The sequence below is a fragment of the Trachurus trachurus genome, assembly GCF_905171665.1.
Source record: "Trachurus trachurus genome assembly, chromosome: 11".
Taxonomy (NCBI): domain Eukaryota; kingdom Metazoa; phylum Chordata; class Actinopteri; order Carangiformes; family Carangidae; genus Trachurus; species Trachurus trachurus.
The window spans coordinates 29338273-29356899 of NC_139904.1; the positions used below are offsets into that span (position 1 = coordinate 29338273).

An 18627-nucleotide genomic window follows, 5' to 3' on the forward strand; every position below is an offset into this window, starting at 1 on the left:
CACACAGAGAGGACCGCCCCTTTATGCCGTTCTCTCTCCTCATTGGATAAAGGTTGTAGGATACAAGGAAAGTTTTCTCCTCGGCTTACAGCAGAGCAGAGTGACTGACAGACCCGTGTTTCAGACCAAACACTCTATATAAGTGATTGCTGTCGGAAGATACAACTATTTAAGACTTATATTAACAGAAAAATATCGCTTACTTCTGCTTTAACATAAGAAAAAACTAACAAACCAAAAATACAAAAAAAAATGTCACACTAGAATAAAAATAAAACTCAACAAATACAGAAACGGTATGAATTTACAATAACAATGTTGTACATTAGCACACAGCACGACCACAGAGCTAACTCTTCGCTGTGTCTAAATTTGGATACTTCCATTAGCACACTTCCATGTAGTGTACCATGTAGACGCACACCATGTTATTCAGTTCAGATGGCTAAATTAATCCAATTATGGCTTCTATCCAACACATTTGTACTACTGTAGTCTCAGTCTGTAACCATGGTAGTCCGTCCCCTATACTTAGCCAAGTTTGTTTGTTTATTTTCACATATCAAAGAGTTAAAAAATATATAACATATAGAATCCAAGACAATGTGAAGGGGAAATGCCAAAAAGAAACCCTCCAGGGGCTTGTACTAGGGTGGCATTCTCCAACTAGTTGGAGATTGTTGATGGTGAGAAGTGTCCAGCGTTTCGCACTCAACTTTTTGTCCACCATCCGAGCACTAACACAGTACACTGCATTTTGCCATACTTGTCAGTGTGAGCTCACTCACACACTCAAAACTAGTTGGTGTAATTATGGAAGTGTGCGAATTGAGACACACACTGCACAAATTCAAAATCTTACCAAGAATATTTGTCTTATTTCTAGTCAAAATGTCATTTCTAGTCAAAATAAATCTAATTATACTTAAAATAAGACTCATCACATTTAAAAAGCAGCTTGTTTTTAGACACTTTTTACTTTTTTCAAGCAGATTTTCCAATTTGAATGAGTAGAAAAATCTGACAGTGGAGCAAGTTTTTCTTTCTTATTACAAGCACATAAAACTTGCTTTCACTGGCAGATTTTTCTACTTATTCCAATTGAAAATGAGTTTGAAACAAGTGAAAATTATCTAAAAACAAGTTAATTTTAGGTGAAGAGTCTTATTTTAAGTGGAAAGAGATTAGTTTTGACTAAAATTGAGACATTTTGACAAGAAATAAGACAAAATTCTTGGAAAGATTTTTAGTTATTGCAGTGCAGCAGTTGACTCTATACGGAGGGAGGAAGGTCGTGGTTTAGAACGGCTTATTTTCTCTCACCGCTTCTCAGCTTCGATGAACTTGTCCCATCTCTCTGCATGATCACGGTCGTCAGTAACAAAAACCTCCATCAGCACTGCTGTTCCCTGCACCAGACGTCCACCTTGGACAGAGGACAGGATGACACATGACCTGTTACCTACTGCTGCTTTAATAACCCCTGGGCGGGGGTAAATATGACTTCTCTGTCAGCGTAAAAGATGAGAGGAGATGAGAATCCACTTGAAATGGATTTCCAATTAAAAAAAGGTAATTTGGCAACTGTTTTAGGTGAAGGGTTTCTGACTCCTGTCTCAGAGCACAGATTAGCATAATTGCCCATAAAGACTGATTTAACTTCCTTAAGTCTTAAATTGGTAACATGCCCTTCTATCATTGGGGCAGAAGTGGCTGTGTTTTTTTTGGGTGGGTCCCAAGTGAGCGTCCTCATATGATGCGGAGGATCAGAGGTCTCTCGTATCCCGGGGAGACATCATTCCGCGTGGAAATTTCAATTACTTCCTCCACATAGTAAAGGTCTGGGTGACTTTGACATCGGCCACCTGTGTTGCGAGTTTTAGACAAGATTGTGATTTTCAACAGACTGACTCATAATTAAGTTATAATGTGGTGTGTCTTCATTGTTTCAAGCCAAATGACTTCATTCATTCCTAACGCCCTGCTTTCTCTTTTGCTCACAGGAGACCAGAATAAACTGCATTCGGATCGCCCGCAAAGGTAACGCTCTCTTTTCTTTCTTTCTTTCTTTCTTTCTTTCTTTCTTTCTTTCTTTCTTTCTTTCTTTCTTTCTTTCTTTCTTTCTTTCTTTCCCTCATCATGAAGGTCCTACAGTACATATCTCATTTTCACATCAATAAAGTATTATCAAATTAAATATAGATCAGTATACATTAAACATGGCGACCGCAAAAGTCTGTCTTATGGTCTGACTTTGTACTTTCACATTGTCAGCTACTTTATTGGATTGCTGTATAGTTTTACAGCTCACAGAGGTGGTGTTCTTTTTCTCGGTGCAGATGGGGCTCAGGCTTTACGGCACCTGCAGATATTAGATGAAGTGTAAAAAAAAAGGTTTGAGTCAAAGTGAAACCAGTTCTTAGTGACTCTGTTCCATGAGGAAGAAAACCTCTTCTAAAGTTCCACTGACATTTTGGATAATGCTAGTTAGTAGAAATCTGTGCCTGGAACAAATCCTCATCTAACCCCACTCTGTGTCATGCATTTAACTCAATTAGTAAAGACAGCAATATTAAGTCTAAAGAAAAAGAAAAGAAAAGAATAAATAACATTATGTTTTAGCTGCTTTTAATTGGGAACTATGTAATATTTTGTACCGTAATTAAAGAGCTTCTCAGTAATTGTGATAGTTAAATGTCCTTGCAAGATCAGCGCCTCCGACCCGGTGTTGGACTACTTTACGTCACTATGACACAAACACATCTCATAATCTCTGGTTAAAGGGACAGTTCAACATTTTGGAAAATTTGCATTGCCATAATCCCTATAGTCATAAATGTACGTTCATTACCTTTAATTATCGGTGCATGTTGTTTTGAGATCCGTGAGCTGCTCAGCAAACACAGTGGAGGTGAATGGTACAGGTCCTCTGTCCCTCAAAACTAATCAAATACTGTACACAATCCAACAACTCCAAAAACGCTCTTGTGGAGAAGTTGTGACCTGCACATTCACCACGCTATGAAATAATAATGGAATGTTAAATTACGAGGCGAATGCATAGCCGGAACTACATTCCATATATGGCTACTGGGCGGAGTGATTAGTGCAGCTACTCCTGTTCACTCAAGAAAATAGTTCCAAGTATTTGCTTCATATGTCGTAATGTTACATAATTATACATCAATATTTCATAGTATGCTGAACTATCCCTTTAATGTTACCCACGTCTGCAGACATCGCTCCACAGATTCCCTTCTCACTGGCTTTGTTGAAAACAAACGCACATGGTTGGGGGTGAGGGAGGAGTTCAGTGTTATCTAGCAGCCAGACTTGCATAATTCCCCTTTAATAAACTATAGTTCAGACATGTCTGAGCAATATGGACATGTTATCAAGGATAAAAATCTTGAAGATATTGAAGTGGGTCCTTGATGTCATAATGCTGTATGTGAGACTCATAATAATCCCCCTCTTTCATGAATAATAGTCATAGAAGTGTTGATCAGCACAGACTCTGCCTGCATTTTCTTATCATTTTGGAAAGTTTCCAAATATAGATGAGTCACAAACTGACCTTGTTTGCAGATGGAGGATTCCTGTTGTATAGACATCTGTCTTGTAATTGGGGTCTGTAGGGAAAACGCCTTGCGAACCACAGGGTTTCCTTGTCGTAGGGGCCCAGGTGGCTGCTGGGACAAACTGGCAGCACCATTATACCCAGCTCTATTAACAAACCCAACAAACTGATGCATTTCATCTGTTATCTGCCGGTGGCTGCTCAAGGCGTTTGTTAACCCCAGTGGCCGGCGCGTAGTTACTCTATGCTGTTTCTAACAGAACTCTGTGTATTTAACAGCTGCCACCAAAATCACCCAAGGAGCACAATTTAAAAAGCTGATAAATATGAATATTTCACTCATCAGCATCATTGTGGAGTTCCCAGTGACAGCTTTATAACAGGAGTTCTGGGGCAAATGCATTAGCAACCAGACAGCTGCTTAAAAAGTCCCGGGTAAAAATCCTTTTTATCGAAACCACTTGTTCTAAGATAAGAAATGAATTTGAATTTCACATTTATCTCTTTAACTCACTTGTAACTGTAAGATTTGTTACATTTTGCAGAGTCATGATACAGTTCTTACCTTAGGGGAGCACACATACAGGTTTGCAGTGACATTGGACTTGGAGATTTTTTAACGGATCATACTAATGAGTAGATAAGATAATGATACTACAGTACTGTATATATTATGGGGGGCTGGTTTGGTTGCCCCACGGACCCCTTCGTTAAGCTCTGTCTCCCAGTGTTGCGTCCCCCATGTCTCAGCAATTAGGCCGCCGAATAAAATGTCATCCTCATCCATTGTTAAAGGGATAGTTCACCCAAAATTGAAATTTCACTCATTATCTACTCACCCTCATGTGGACTAAGGGCTGGGAGAAGTTTCAGAGTCCTCCGTGGCTTCTCTCAGTTACAGGGGGTCTCAGCGTAGCAGTGGTATTTGGATGTTTTTTGGTGTGTCTTTTTGTCACAAAGACAGTTGGTATCCATTTGCAACCGTTATATGGACATGCACTGCTACGCCGAGACCCCCTGTAACTCAGAGAAGCCACGGAATTTCAATTTTGGGTGAACTATCCCTTTAACATGCGTATGAAAATAAGAAGCAGGTTTTAAAAAGCAGGAGCTCTGAAAACGCTGCCACAATAGCGAGAAGCGCCGAGGCCACCGACTGTCTGTGCTTTTTTTTTGCTTTTTTTTTAGCATAATGCTGAATGTTGAGTAAGTGATTTGGATTCTCTAAGTAATCATAACCACTGTAGGATTTTTTTATGTTATGGTTCAAGTGGTTTCAGCGATGTGGTACAGGGTGCATGTCAGAGACTTCAGCAGTTATCCTGGATCAGGCTGCTGCTTAAGGGATTTGACATGGACTTAGTGTTGTTTTGGGTGCTGCAGGGGAGGAAGCCCCCCCACCAACCCCCCTCCACCTCCCTCCCCCTCCGTGCCAATCTCTCCTCAGCAGAGACACCGGAGGAAAGGTGAAAGCAAACATGCATCCGTGTTCTCTCACTCTGTTTCTCTTGAATCACCGACACTGACATTTGGCAAAACCCCCCTTCTGGGGGCTTTGATGGCTTTGAAATCCAGAATGCGGCAATGTTTCCTTTTTTCTTCTTTCTTTCTTTCTCTCTCTCTGTTTTTTTTATTTTTTATATATATCCTGAGAGAGGAAGCGACCAGGAGTATTTGCTTTAGAGACAGACACAGATAGAAGCCTCTCAGTTCAAACAATATGGGAGGATGAGGAGGGGATGGGGGGGCAGACAGAAGGTGAAATGGAGTTGCCCCACCACCACCACACATCCTCCCGACTGAATTATGCCTGAAGTTTGTAGTGCTCTTGAGAAAGGTGGCAGCTAAATTGGATTCCACTCCCTGAACTCTTTCTTTATCTGAAGTGTGATGACATCAAAGCAGCTGCCTATTGTCTGCCAGTGTGTAGGGGAGCTGGGCTACAGGCGTATTTATAGAAGGCACTTTTTTTTTTTTTTTACTGTACTAGTTGAGCGTATATGACTGTGTCAGGCAGGCAGGCAGGCAGGCCCAGAGGACATGCTGATGTTCCTGCACCCCCCCTCTCCCTCCCCCCTCCCCTAGAGGTGGCACAGAGGTCCTGTTAAGACCGTCCTTGGCTGCTTTTCATTTCCTGTCACTGGCTTCCCACACACAGATGCTGCCAGCTGTGTTCACCAGAGGGGCCCGGCCAAACCACCGCAGTCGGTGGGCGACTGGGCTTTTTTTGTCCTGTTTTTCTTTTCTTTCTCCTTTTTTTTCTCAACACCACCTGGGCACTTTCCTTTGCCTTTTTGTCCTCAGATGGAATAGGGCCAACATTTAGCTGACACTAAAGGACAATGAGAACATGTTCATTACAAATCAAATTATCTTGAAAGAGTCCCCCCGTTCGGCCACAGCAGAAGGTTCTTTTTTTTTTTTTATTCACGTCAGCTCAGGCCTGTAGAATAGCATCAAATTCATATTTAGGTTTCGCAGCAGTGGGAAATTTTGGCTTGAAATCTGTTTGACAGATGAATGGAATCACACAGCATGAATAAAGCTCAAATAGTTTTTAGTCACTTTGTTCGCCTCGACTGTACGCAGAAAAAAAAGGCTTCTATTACATTAGTGTGGAGTGACAAAATAAGTTCTCCATCTTCTCGTTTCCTTTATTTTAATTGGTTGTTGATGCTGTTTGTAAATGCAAAATTCAACATGTCGCCCTTGTTTTCCTGTTGCTTCGCTGAATTTAGCACATAATTTACTCAGATGAACGACATAGTTACAGTATGTCATACTCACCTTTTCATCTTTTTTTTTACCAGAAAAAAAACAAACAGTTATTTTACTCAAATTGACATTTTTTTTCTATTTCTATTTCTGTTGAGCAGCTGTTGATGAAATTAAATATCTGCAAAGGCTCTGATGAAAGTGCTCCCGGGTTGCTATTTATTTCCTCTCTGAGTTTGTCTCTTCAATAGAAATGTTGTTTTCTTTCTCCCCTTCTTTTTTATATACACTAATTGAGAGGAGTTGGTTCTACATCGCCTTATTTTCATGGTACTGTCAACAAAACATGAAAAGACTCCTAGAAGCTCAAAGGGCACAACTCCTTCCTTTACCAACGGGCTTTTAATGTGAATCTTTTTAGCAGGAAGTGGATTTTTGTTTGTTTTTTGTTGCCATTTTTTTATTCATGCGCTATGACACAAGTGATTTACACTGTTACAGCCCTCTTATGTATGTGTATGAGGAAGAGGATGGAGATAAAAAGTATATAAATAAGAGGTTCGGTGAGATTAGACATAAGAGCTATATGCCCAATAATACAACCTCTGGCATCAGCAGTTTATGTAGACATGGACATAATATATGCACATAATGAAATATAATTTGACACCAACACGCCATATTATAAAATGCAGCATTCATATAACAAGAAAGTTTAAATAACTAATAAGTGATTAGCTACACAGGAGCAGCAGCCAAAGAGCTTGAAACAAAGATATTGAGGGAGCAGCTCTTAGTGGTTGTTTGTTGAACTCGTGACTTTTGAACATCCCATCTGAACCCCCACAAGAATAGAGACTTGGATAACTGGGAAGAGCTGAGAAGGTCTTGACTCAGTATATGTGATCTGTGTAAGGCCAAAACCTAAGCATACCTTCCTAAATGTTCTAAACATTGGGGATTGGGACACTGGTATGTCATACATCTGTGAATAGAGGTGATATGGGTTCCATACATAGTTTTTTTTTCTTTTTCAAAAAAGCTGGGAAGGTTATGACAGTCCCATTTCACTGTAACTGGAAATACTGGGATATCATATGTTGAGTTTCTTGTAAAGCACAGAGCCAAACTTGTAAAGAGAAAGTGGGTGATAGGCTGGTTATATATCTTAGGGTATGCAGCTTTATATAAAGTAAGAATAAAAAGAATAAAAATAAACCAATTAAAAAAAACAGGACAGACTGGAAGTATCTGATGTATCTCGTATAAATCCTGGAAGCAGCAAAGTCCTTTATCATTGAAACTATCATCTGATACCTTTGGCAGAGCAAAAAGAAAAGTCCAGGGATTTATATTTCCTCCAGGAAATTGATGTGAGGTTCATTTTTATGATTGAGACACATCCATGGGGAGAAAGTTGTGAGGGAGAGTAACAAGCTAAACCTTTTTTTCCCTCTGTAACTGAATTATAGCTATCTCTAATTATGGAGGAGACAGAGAGTTTGATGTGTATACCCAGATAAATGAAGTCATTATAGTTCAAAGGAACAGCTAGAGGAGGTAATAGAATTTCCCTGGCTGTTCTGTTGATGACCATGAGAAATAAAGATTCTGACCAATTCATTTTCTATCTACAAAAGCAACATGATTAAATGATGTGTACGAAGTATCTGTGTCATGAATGTCTGCATAAAGCAAATGACATGTGCTATCTCATCAATGATAATTAGAGCAATCTTTATGTGTCATTTTCAGTAATTGGAAAATGTGAGTTGATCCTCCTAGGTCTTGTCCACACGGAAACAGAGCTTCTCCCCAAACTATCCTTTTGTTGTCCGTTTTGAAAAAGTTATTCCTAAACACGGCATCGTTTCAAGAAATATCTGCTAGATATGCCAGACCTGTGTGGAGCGTGTGTGGTGCTGTACACTGCCACACATAAGCACCAAAAACAGAGAAGAAGATGGAAAGCTTGCCAACTGTATTCAAACTCCAAACAAACAAGTTGATTAAATGTTGACTGGGAGTTGTGTTCGTGTAAATGTGATAATCGTGAAGATCGAACGGACGCAATGCAGCCACAGTATCCGAGGGGCCGTCAGTAGTTGGCCATTGTTGTTAGGTTACGTCTGTAGACTGTATGTAGCGGTGTGGCTCAGGATATAGGTTAGAGCTGTCGGTGGTACATCATCGTTTCACAAAAGATCTGTTTTGGGTGTCTACATGAAAAGGCTGTGATGGGGTTTTGAGATTTCCCCAAAAATACTGCCCCCCCAAAAAAAAAAATAAACCAAACAAAATCAAAACACTGTTTCTGTCTGGACCAAACGCCAAAACCATAAAATAAAAAAATAAAAAAAACATATGCGAAATCACTTAAAGGTATAATATGTAGGAATTCCCCCCATCTAGCGGTGCGGTTGCATATCTGAACGTATTATTGATGTTGCATTCACGTGAAATTGGGCAGACGTCAGACAGACAACAGACGCTGCATGTAACAGGATAAACAAGCGTCTATGTAAACAAGTGGTCCACCAGCACGAGGCAAAACAATACAGGCGTGACAATATGTTGTCATGGTGATGTGGTATTGTTTACCTGACCCACGTTTTACTGTCCTTCTCTCGTGGAGTAAAATGACATCCGGTTGGTAAACAATACGACATCACCATGACAACATATTGTCATGCCTGTATAATTGTTTTGCCACTTGTTTGCATAGACGCTTGTTATCCTGTTACATGCAGCGTCTGTTGTCTGTCTGACGTCTGCCCGATTTCAGGTGAATGCAACATCAAGAATACATTCCGATATGCAACCGCACCGCTAGATGGGGGGAAATTCCTACGTATTATACCTTTAAGTTTCACTGAGCCTTGAGTTATGCTTAATTCAGGCCAGGTTCACGTTGAGTGACAGTTGGGTGATGGTGTGTTTCCCACTAAGTGGCCACACATAGCCTACCTCAGCTCACTGCCTGTGTTTGGATGAACTGAGAGTCAGGAAAGTTTTGCTTGATTTGAGGTCTACAGCTCCTCTCCAGAAACTCTTTGAGCCTACAGTACTGTACGTCCATTCTAATATACAGTCTGCGATCAGGACTTTTCATTTCAAGATTAAAGCTGATTCAAGGAAACTGTGAACAATGTGAGGTGGAGTTTTACTGACAGTACCTTAACATTGATCAAGTGCTGACAGTGAGTCACAGCAGGAGAGCGGAGAGTCTCATGATTCTTGTTATAGCGGTTGAATAATTGCTGAAATCATTCTCTGTACTGAAATGGACCAGTGTAGCACCAGCCTGCACTTTGCACCAGACAGATTTCCTTTTGATTTACAGTCTGTTTACATTTATCCTGTTTTCTGTGAGACCAAGAATAAAGCTTGCCTGATAAACTGCAGACCGATGCAAGGAAATGATGAATTATGATGAAATAAGCAACGGTCTGTGCCCCCCCTCCCTCCCCTCCTCTCTTATTCCTGTAGATATCCCTGCATGTACGCTGCTGGGTGTTTTTTTTTTTTGGTGCAATAGCCAATTTCTAAATCCGGCCTTAAAAGCAGAATGACTCACCTAGTATGATTTGTGTGATTACAGCACGTCTGTCAGGCTGGCATTGTCTGCCAGCAGCTATAGTCACCACCAGTCCACAGCTTATCACGCCAAACTCTGCATTGTGCCTCACTCTAAAGGCTGTTTTTCCTCCTTTCAGTCACAGATGATGAAAGGCAGCGACTCCCCCATGAAGCTTTTTCTGCTTTGTTAAGATACAGAGATGTTGTCCAATTCAATTGTGCTGCATCAAGAAAAGCCTGAGAACCGTAAAGGATTCAATCAATCCTCATATGCAAATGCAGTACATGTGTATGCATATACATTAAAATTGTATACTCCAATTAGAAATCAGAATGATATGTACATATCCGTCCCATATGGATATTTATGTTTATATGCTTTTATATTATAGGCATATACTATTAGGATTTTCCACTTTACCACATAATGAATCAGAAATTTCAAACAGATGGAGGCGTACAGAACTTAGCATGCTTGATTTGATTTGATTTGATTTTTATTTGTCTCAAACAAGCACAAGCATAAAAATAAACAGTATATGTAACATAGAAAAAAAAGAAAATGGCACACTGAAGGGGAGAAGGGGCTGAAGGAAGCAAGCTTGTCAGGTTCAGCCCCCCCTTTACAGTCATGATTTCAAGATCCATAAGAACACACATAATCCATAAATGCGTACATTTTAGAAGATTAAAACATATAACTTTATTATGAAACAGCTGTCCAGTTCTGTATAGCTGACCAAAAGAGTGTTTGTTTGTAGTTAGTTTTTACATTTGTATGTCCTCATCTACATCTTTTTTTTATACAATTTTACACCACAAACAGAGATGCTCATACTTTTTCAGAGTTGAATTTGAAATGACTATTCCCTCTTAAATTGTATGTTCCCTCTCTGGCCATGAACATCATTTAGATGCTTCCATTTCGTTTTAAAACACTGCAACGTCTAATACCATCCAGAGAATGTACAACGTGACAATAATATGTCTCCTTATATTGTACGGTAGCATCACTCTCGAGACTTTCCCATTCCCTGTCCGTGGGGCTCTGTGCTCTGTTTTACTCCCTCCTGCATGTGCTTTCTCAGTGAGATGGCTCATTAATTGAGAATGCTCCTTTAATCCGTTCGCACACCTAATAGCGATTTTTCACCTCTGGATAAAAGACGGGCATGGAGCCCAGATGATTCATAGTGTGGGAGGATTCACTGGTGTGGCCAATGCGCTGAGACTGTGACACATGGGCAGGAGGGGGAATAGTTGTCTGGATGCATCAGTTTGATAAGATAACCAGACCGTTGTCTCTCCAAAGCCAAACACGTTTAAATCTCCTTTGTAGAGGCTCAAGTAGCTGATGATGTCTCACTGAAACGGCGTTCAAGCCCTTTCCAGTGCTGCCTTAGTGAGCTCTTTATTGTGCCGCCTCTTGTGATTAAAGTGCGATACAGCATTTGCATGGTAATATAAAAGCCCGCTGACTGCTTTAGCTGGAAACACTCTCCTGTGTGTGCTCCGACTGGATCTGGAATGACCTCCAATGCGCCTCGTTCCCTCCCCCGGCTTGTTTGAATCAGTCTGGTAGAGAGTAGAGTAGAGTGGGGATCCTCATCCTGTTAGTGTGCCGTGGGATTAATGTCCTGTCGGAGGCTCCATTTGTATTTACAACACTGACCTGTTTGTATTCATAACTGATTGCCTTTTATAGAAATAAGTCTTGAAAGTGAGCTACATGATAGGGATAGAGCTCAACACGAGGGCAGAAGGAGCCCACCCCTATGTGACTGGGACTATTTCCTGGTTTCATCTAAAGCTGCATTTCCACTGAGGAGGTTCTGGGTAAAAATATGGGGTAGCTAGGACCTGCCAAAAATCTTCAAATCTTCAAAACAGAGGGTTCAAGCAAAGACGCTTTATTTTGGTTCAAGCTAGCTACATCGAGGGTAGGTTAGCTTCCTATTTCAAAGTAAAAGCACAAATTCTATCGTCATGGTTTTCTGTATGTAAAGGGCAACGGGTGTTTTATTTCCTGAAAGAAACCGGAAGTGCTTTGGTCACAACGGCTAGCTTGAGTAGCGCCGAATTTGTCCGAACAAAATTGTAAACAGCTGGTATTTAGACAAATTAACGACACACTGCTGATCTAAACGGCTACTTTCTCACCTAAACATGTTTGAAATGTCGATAAAGAGATATATTTACAGAGTTTAGAGCTAAAATGAAATCAGCTTCTGACTGCTGATTTCGGCTCGGGTAGGAGGCAGGCTAACACTACCTATACACTTCCAGCGTTAGAGCTAAGCTAATCACGGCGATACAGCTCCCTTGTTACTGCACACACAGTCGAAAGGATGGTGTCTATCTGCTGGTCATGGACTCGGGAGTGAGGCAAGAGACAAAAAAAATGTTGGTGTATCCCTTTAAGATGCAGCTTTTTCTTGGCGTCACATCCCACTTTGAGTATGTAGTACCTACCTACCTATGTAGTACCTTGGAGTACCTACCCCGAGGCAGGGACTAGCCCCCGTAAAAGTTCTGGGGTGATGGTCCTTCGGGGGGCAGTTCCTGCTATGGAGACACACACCAATGGCACTGAATCCATAAAATTACCCAAAGGTTCCTGCAGTAGATACGCGCCCCTTAAAGAGGAACTATGCACATCCGGTCTCTTCTCCTCTGTTTTGCTAACCCTCCTCTCGGTCATGTGCATTTTCAACGAAGCCGGCGAGAAAACAATCCATGCAGCGGTGGATAACGTTATATATTGTATACAATGTGTATATTTGTGTAGTCTTATCTATCATAAACAAGAGATTATGGGTTAAGGGGCACGTTTGTGACGAGAGCTGGGTCACCAGGTCGGAGGCTCTGATCTTATACGATTGGTTTTCAGCCAAGAGACGCTAGGTGGAAGACAGAGAGCCTCCATTCTCCCTGGAACTAGTCATTTATTTAACCATCATAATTACTCTGAGGCTGTTTAATTAAGGTAAAAAAAATCAGCATAGTTCCTCTTTAACTATCAGAATAGAGTGGGATCTATTTTGCATACACAATGGTTCAAAGATAAAACATTTAGCCCAGAGGTTAAATGGCAAGTAATTTTGACCGTGGGCATTTGTACCATCTTCTTTACAGAAGAAAAGCCTCACTGGAACTTTATTGCACTATTTTGCATGTAAAATCACTGAAGAGGAAGTGATCACTGTTTGTGTCTGTCTTCACTCTCAGCTTGGATGACAGTCTTGACATGTGGTTTTGAGTTTCTATGAGGAGAGAGAGGATGAGGATTAGAAAATTACAGTCATGTAACACCAGTGAATTCTCAGCTTTCATTTTACTGTATCAGTATCTAAGTGAACTTCAGTCATAATCATAACAGCTTTTCTAATCATCTTTTCCACCTGCAAGCAAGTAAACTGTGAAAACCATAAAAGCGACGCTGAAACTGCACAAAAACATGCCTGATTTTTCTCACGTCCATTTAGCAGCATCTGGGCCTGCAGATGCTGCCTTACCAGGGGGAACACATTATTCTTAGTTTATTTCACTGTTTAGAAAATAGATACGTTTTTAGCTTCAGTTTTAAAAGCCCTCCGGTTGTAGCCATTGTAAATTACCCCAGGTTTGACCATCACGGGTCTAATTTATTTCACTATCATTGTGGATGAAACAGAAATATCTACCTCACAACCTGGACAAATGAAACCAAAACAATGAACTGACCTTCATTCTGTCAGTCTAACTGGCAATCGATGTGTTTTTTCATTGTAATTACGCTAAAATGCATGTGACAATGATTTACTGACATAACTTTTTGCAATCAGATGTGATTAATTAGTCTCTGTCTCCTCTTCCTCCCGACCTCTCTGTCTCGTCCAGCTGCCTGTAAGGACTCGAAGCGGGCCCTGGAGGTGTCCCAGCATGCCGAGGACATGGGCCTGATCCTGGGGGCCTGCGCCGGCGGCCTGGTGGTCCTCATCCTGCTCCTGGGAGCCATCGTCATCATCGTGAAGAAGGGGTGAGTGTCTGCCGGGCGGTGGGACGTGCGGGAGAGACGGCTCGGACCTTTTTTTTTTTCCCACAGTCAAACATTTACAGACTTAAGTCTTATTGTTCCTGCACAGCACCATCCGAAGGAGTAAATTTATCTCTATCCCACTTGGCAGCTAGGGTCTATTGAGGAAAGCATTTGGCAATGAGAGTGAATTACAAGCAGAGTTAGTGGAATGGTAGAGCATTAATCCTAAACTCTTCCACCGCTGCCTCAGCCAAAGCCTTTGTGTTTCATCTCATCTTTTAATTTCAAGGTCTGCGTGTCGGCTGAGCACATTCAAATGCAGCTCCGCTCTCGCGCCGGCATCGCTGGCTGCTCTCCACCTGCAAATTACCTCTGTCGTCGATCGCACCTGCAGTGTATTCTTCCTCCACTCGCTGGGCGATGGCGGAACACTCATCTGAGTGTGAAATATTTCATCAAGGGGCATGTTATTCCATTGCCCACCCAATTACATGAGGCGAGCAGCTGTGAGGTGCCAGTGGATGGACTAGTAATTGGTTAGGAAGGTTGTTTTTGCTTTTTTTTTTTTTTTTAGGGAGGGAGGAGATCCTCTGCCCCGAGGAATTTTCTCACAGAGAATAGAGAGGGAATGAATGGTGATGTCTGGGAGAAGGCAGTGACTGATAAGATTCAGTGGGCCAATCTAGCGGGCACAATAGGAGCCAGACAGCCACATGGGGGCAAACAGGAGCAGACATGTTTATGTTCAGTCACAGAATACTGTCAGTCTGCATGTGCAAAGTTAGACTCTGTGTGCTAATGTGCTTTGGTTCTCTAATCAGGCAGAAAATCAGAGATCCCATACGCAGCAGAATATTCAGCGGGGGGCTCGCTATGCAGGAAATGGGAAAGAATCATGAATGAAAAAAGGCTTTCTGCAAAGCAAAACTCAACTCAAACAACAACAGTGGGAATTAAAACTGCTTTTAGTCGTGCAGGAGATTCATGCACGTGGCACATTACTGACGCAGTGACGATTCTCGACCAGTCAGTGGTCTGCAGTGTGTTCACCTCGATCACCTTTTAGTGCCTCCAGACCAGAAAAGTAGAACCAGGTACCAGATTCCAGGTACTTTCACCTATAAAGGTGCATTCACACTGGACCTTTTGTTTTTGTCGCTGTCGCTCGTGTCGCTCCAAAAAAATCGCTGTGTCACTCAGCTGCAGTCACTTGTCACTTTGGAACAATACAACAGATCGCTCTGATGAAGCGATTCCAGTCACTCTTTTCTTCCCGTTTGTGTTGGTCCAGCTTGGCTGACATTTTACCTGCTGCCGCCGTTCGGACCGGCAGAATTGTATTACGCTTCCATGATTTCAAGTAGTTGTCATAGTTACACATAGATTACGGCAGCCAATCAGCGCTGAGCGACGAGTGACTGACGGCTGGAGAGTTGGGATTTCTCATCTCGAGCGACAGAGCAAAAAATCACTCCGTCGCTGTCGCTTGGAGCCCCAGCGATTTTTCGCCTGAGCGATTTAACTTTAAATCACTCGTTTGCATTGACTTAACAAAATGTCATGTTAACTCGTCGCCAGCGAGAAAAACAAAAGGTCCGGTGTGAACGCAGCTTAATGGAACCCAAAAAGGGCAAGTGGAGTGGAGTCGAGCTGGTACCACGTAGTGGAAATGAATGATTGTCTCCATCTTGATAAAATGCTAGCAAAATGTGTCAACAACTGATGAGAGATGAAAGTCAATGAAACTAAAAGTGTAGAAAAAATGAAATAAATGAATCAGATGGTTTAATAACTCATATAGATATACAACAGTACTTTCAAAACATCCAAATAGCGAGGCTACCGTCTGTTGAAAGTCAAGAAATTAAGACCAAGATCAGGAAAAAGACTTAAGCAACTCTCTTAAATGAACATCCACCAATTAGACGAGACCGGAGTTTGAGGATTGGAATGTCCTGATGAGACGGGAACTTCTGATTGGACTGGTTCTGATTGGAGACTGGAGTCAGTCATCCAGGGCTGAAGCTGGTGGATCAGGTGGATCAGGAAATGTTCACGGTGCTGAAATGACAGCTGAATGACAGCAGAGGGAGAGAACACATTTCAAGCTTGACAGCTTACAAGTGATTGGCTAAAAGGCCGGCGTGTCAGCTTTTTGATTATACTGTATGAAGACGAGGATGAGCCGGCGGAGCTGGACTCAGAGGTTGTCTACGTCTACATCTTGAACTGAGCTTTGTGTTTATGTATTTTGGATGTTACTGTAATGTATCAGATACGATCCCAGACGTTGAGATGAGTTTTGGCGTGCCGTGCATCCAGCTCTGTCTTCATTTGCTATGCTGTGTCCTGCTTCACGGCGGCTTGCTGAGAACATCCGGTAACACTTTACTTGAATAGGTATTCATAAGATTGACATAACACTGTCATAACCATGACATAACAGCTGCCATAAACATCAATGAATACTTATGACAGCTGTCGTTAAGTGTCATTCGGTAAGTTATGTCACTTTTGATGCAAAGTTGACATTGTTTGAGATGTTTTTGTTCTGACAACTTGACATAAAGACAATTTAAACTGTCATAGCAGACCTAATTGCCAAACTTTAAAAATTATGTCAAGTTCTCATAACAAGGACATCTCAAATAATGTCAACTTTGCATCAAAAGTGACATAACTTACCGAATGACACTTAACGACAGCTGTCATACACACTAAAAAATGTTGGGTTATCTCTGTAACCCAATTTCTGAGTTATTGGTGTTGAGTTAAATTTTTGGGTTATTTTTCCAGAGTGTAACCCATTTTCAGGGTTATAGGCTATGAATCTAACCCAATTCCTGGGTTGTTCAAGTAATTGGGTTATTTTTCAGTGAGTAACCCATTCATTGGGTTAAGGGTTGGGTAATTCTGTGACTTAACCAGCCAGTTAATTTGAAAAATGCTGTCTCCGCCCGCCACCACAGCTACCTGTGAATATCCGTTATTTACTCTTTTTTTTATGTGACAGCCGGAGCGCTATCACAACCGGAAAGCTGCTCTGTTGTTGGAGACAGACCCTCACGCTCCGTCATATCGCCCCCAGCCAGAGAGGACATCAGAGCAAAGTGGATTAATTAAATAAAAATTAATTAATTATTAAAATAAAATTAAAATAACCCAACGTTGTAGTTAGCATAACCCAACTCTGAATATTCAACCCAAAATTTGGGTCTAAAAAATAACCCAAGCTGTTGGGTTAAAATAACCCAAAAAAGGGGACTGTCCTTATTTGAACCAGCAGTTGGGTTAAAATTGGGTTATTTTTTAACCCAACTGTTTTTAGTGTGTAAGTATTCATTGATGTTTATGACAGCTGTTATGTCATGGTTATGAAAGTGTTATGTCAATCTTATGAATACCTATTCAAGTAAAGTGTTACCGAACATCCCAACGCACCGAGCATCTTCATTGATCTCTCTTGATGCCCATCTTGACCAACCATAGTCACCTCTCCTTTTTTTTCTCCTCACTCTCTCTATCTCTCTCTCTTTCTCTCTCTCTCTCTATCTCCTCTCCTCCTCCGTCATGCTAATCAGAAGGGACTTCTATTCTTACCCTTACTACCCGTAAGTTACTCCTCTCTCTCTCCACCCTCCCCCCACCCTGACGCCATCTCTCCCCTTGCTTGCCCTTCGTAGTCCCAGGATTTACCAACGTGGAAATAAATAGGCATCGCTATCTTCAGCCCATCCTCCACGCACCCCAACCCCACCATCCATCCACCACCACACTTCCTCCTCTTCCTTGTCCTCATCCTCCTCCTTTTGCACCACCACCACCCCCCGACACCTTCGTACTATCACCAAATCTCGGTTTTTTCCTCCTTGTCCAGTTTCAATCTTGTAGCCCTTATATTTCCCCTCAGTCCAATTTCTCATCTCCTCACCCGTCCTGCTTTCCTTTATTCCTTATCTCTCGGCCTGTCTTTCTCTCACTCTGCCTCTCTTCTGCTCTCCTCTGTCTATTACTACCCCCCCTCCCTCCTCCTCCTCCTCCTCCTACTCCTCCCTCCTCCTCCTCCTCTCTCTTCCTCCTGCCTCTCTGTGTCTGCATCTCTACAGTAGGAAGAAGGTGGCCATAAACAAGGCAGCCATGTCCTACAGGCAGGAGAAGAGTCGGAAACTGAGCTCTTTAGACTGCAGCATGACGGAGCAGAGCACTCTCCAGCAGGATGAGAGGATGGCCCACTCCTTCATGGATGCCCACGGCTGCAACGCGCGAAGTAAGACGGCGAGGAGCATATGGGTGCTCTTGAGAAAGTGTCTATTGAGATGAAACTCCCTCCCTCCTCTGACCTTCAGCCATGTTTACTCAAAAGCATGTATCCAATCTGTTCTGCCAGACCATAAGGTGCTCTCAACAGAGAAATCTCCTGCAAGTCTCTTGTCTGTTTGGATATTCTGCAGTGTCACTCACTCACATGTCTCACATCTCTGTGGAAACACTGACTTTTTTTTTTTCTTGCTTCAGCTGCCTCCTGGAATTTTCTTCCCGAGTTTACAATAATAACAAACAAACAGTCAGTGTGTCTCAGAGGGCGTCAGTAGCTGCGTTTCCATCACAGGTTTTTGGAAAATAAAATTGATATTTTTAAAATTTCAAAAAAGTACAATTGCTACTGGCAGGTGTTTCCATTGAATGGTGTTTTGTCTTGTAAAGTCTAGTCTTGCGATATCCCGTAATTCATTTA

General features: G+C 41.8%; 1 protein-coding gene across 1 annotated transcript in view; it reads left to right on the forward strand.

Annotated features, from left to right (window-relative positions):
- Positions 1-18627, forward strand: part of ptprua (protein tyrosine phosphatase receptor type Ua) — a gene marked incomplete at both ends in the record, with an annotated part of 281098 nt that overhangs the window by 198843 nt on the left and 63628 nt on the right. The window contains 4 exons of the mRNA XM_083981670.1: positions 2004-2040; positions 13754-13892; positions 17474-17503; positions 17999-18159. Of these exons, the coding sequence (XP_083837796.1) occupies positions 2004-2040; positions 13754-13892; positions 17474-17503; positions 17999-18159 (367 nt within the window). The remainder of the gene's footprint in view (positions 1-2003; positions 2041-13753; positions 13893-17473; positions 17504-17998; positions 18160-18627) is intronic.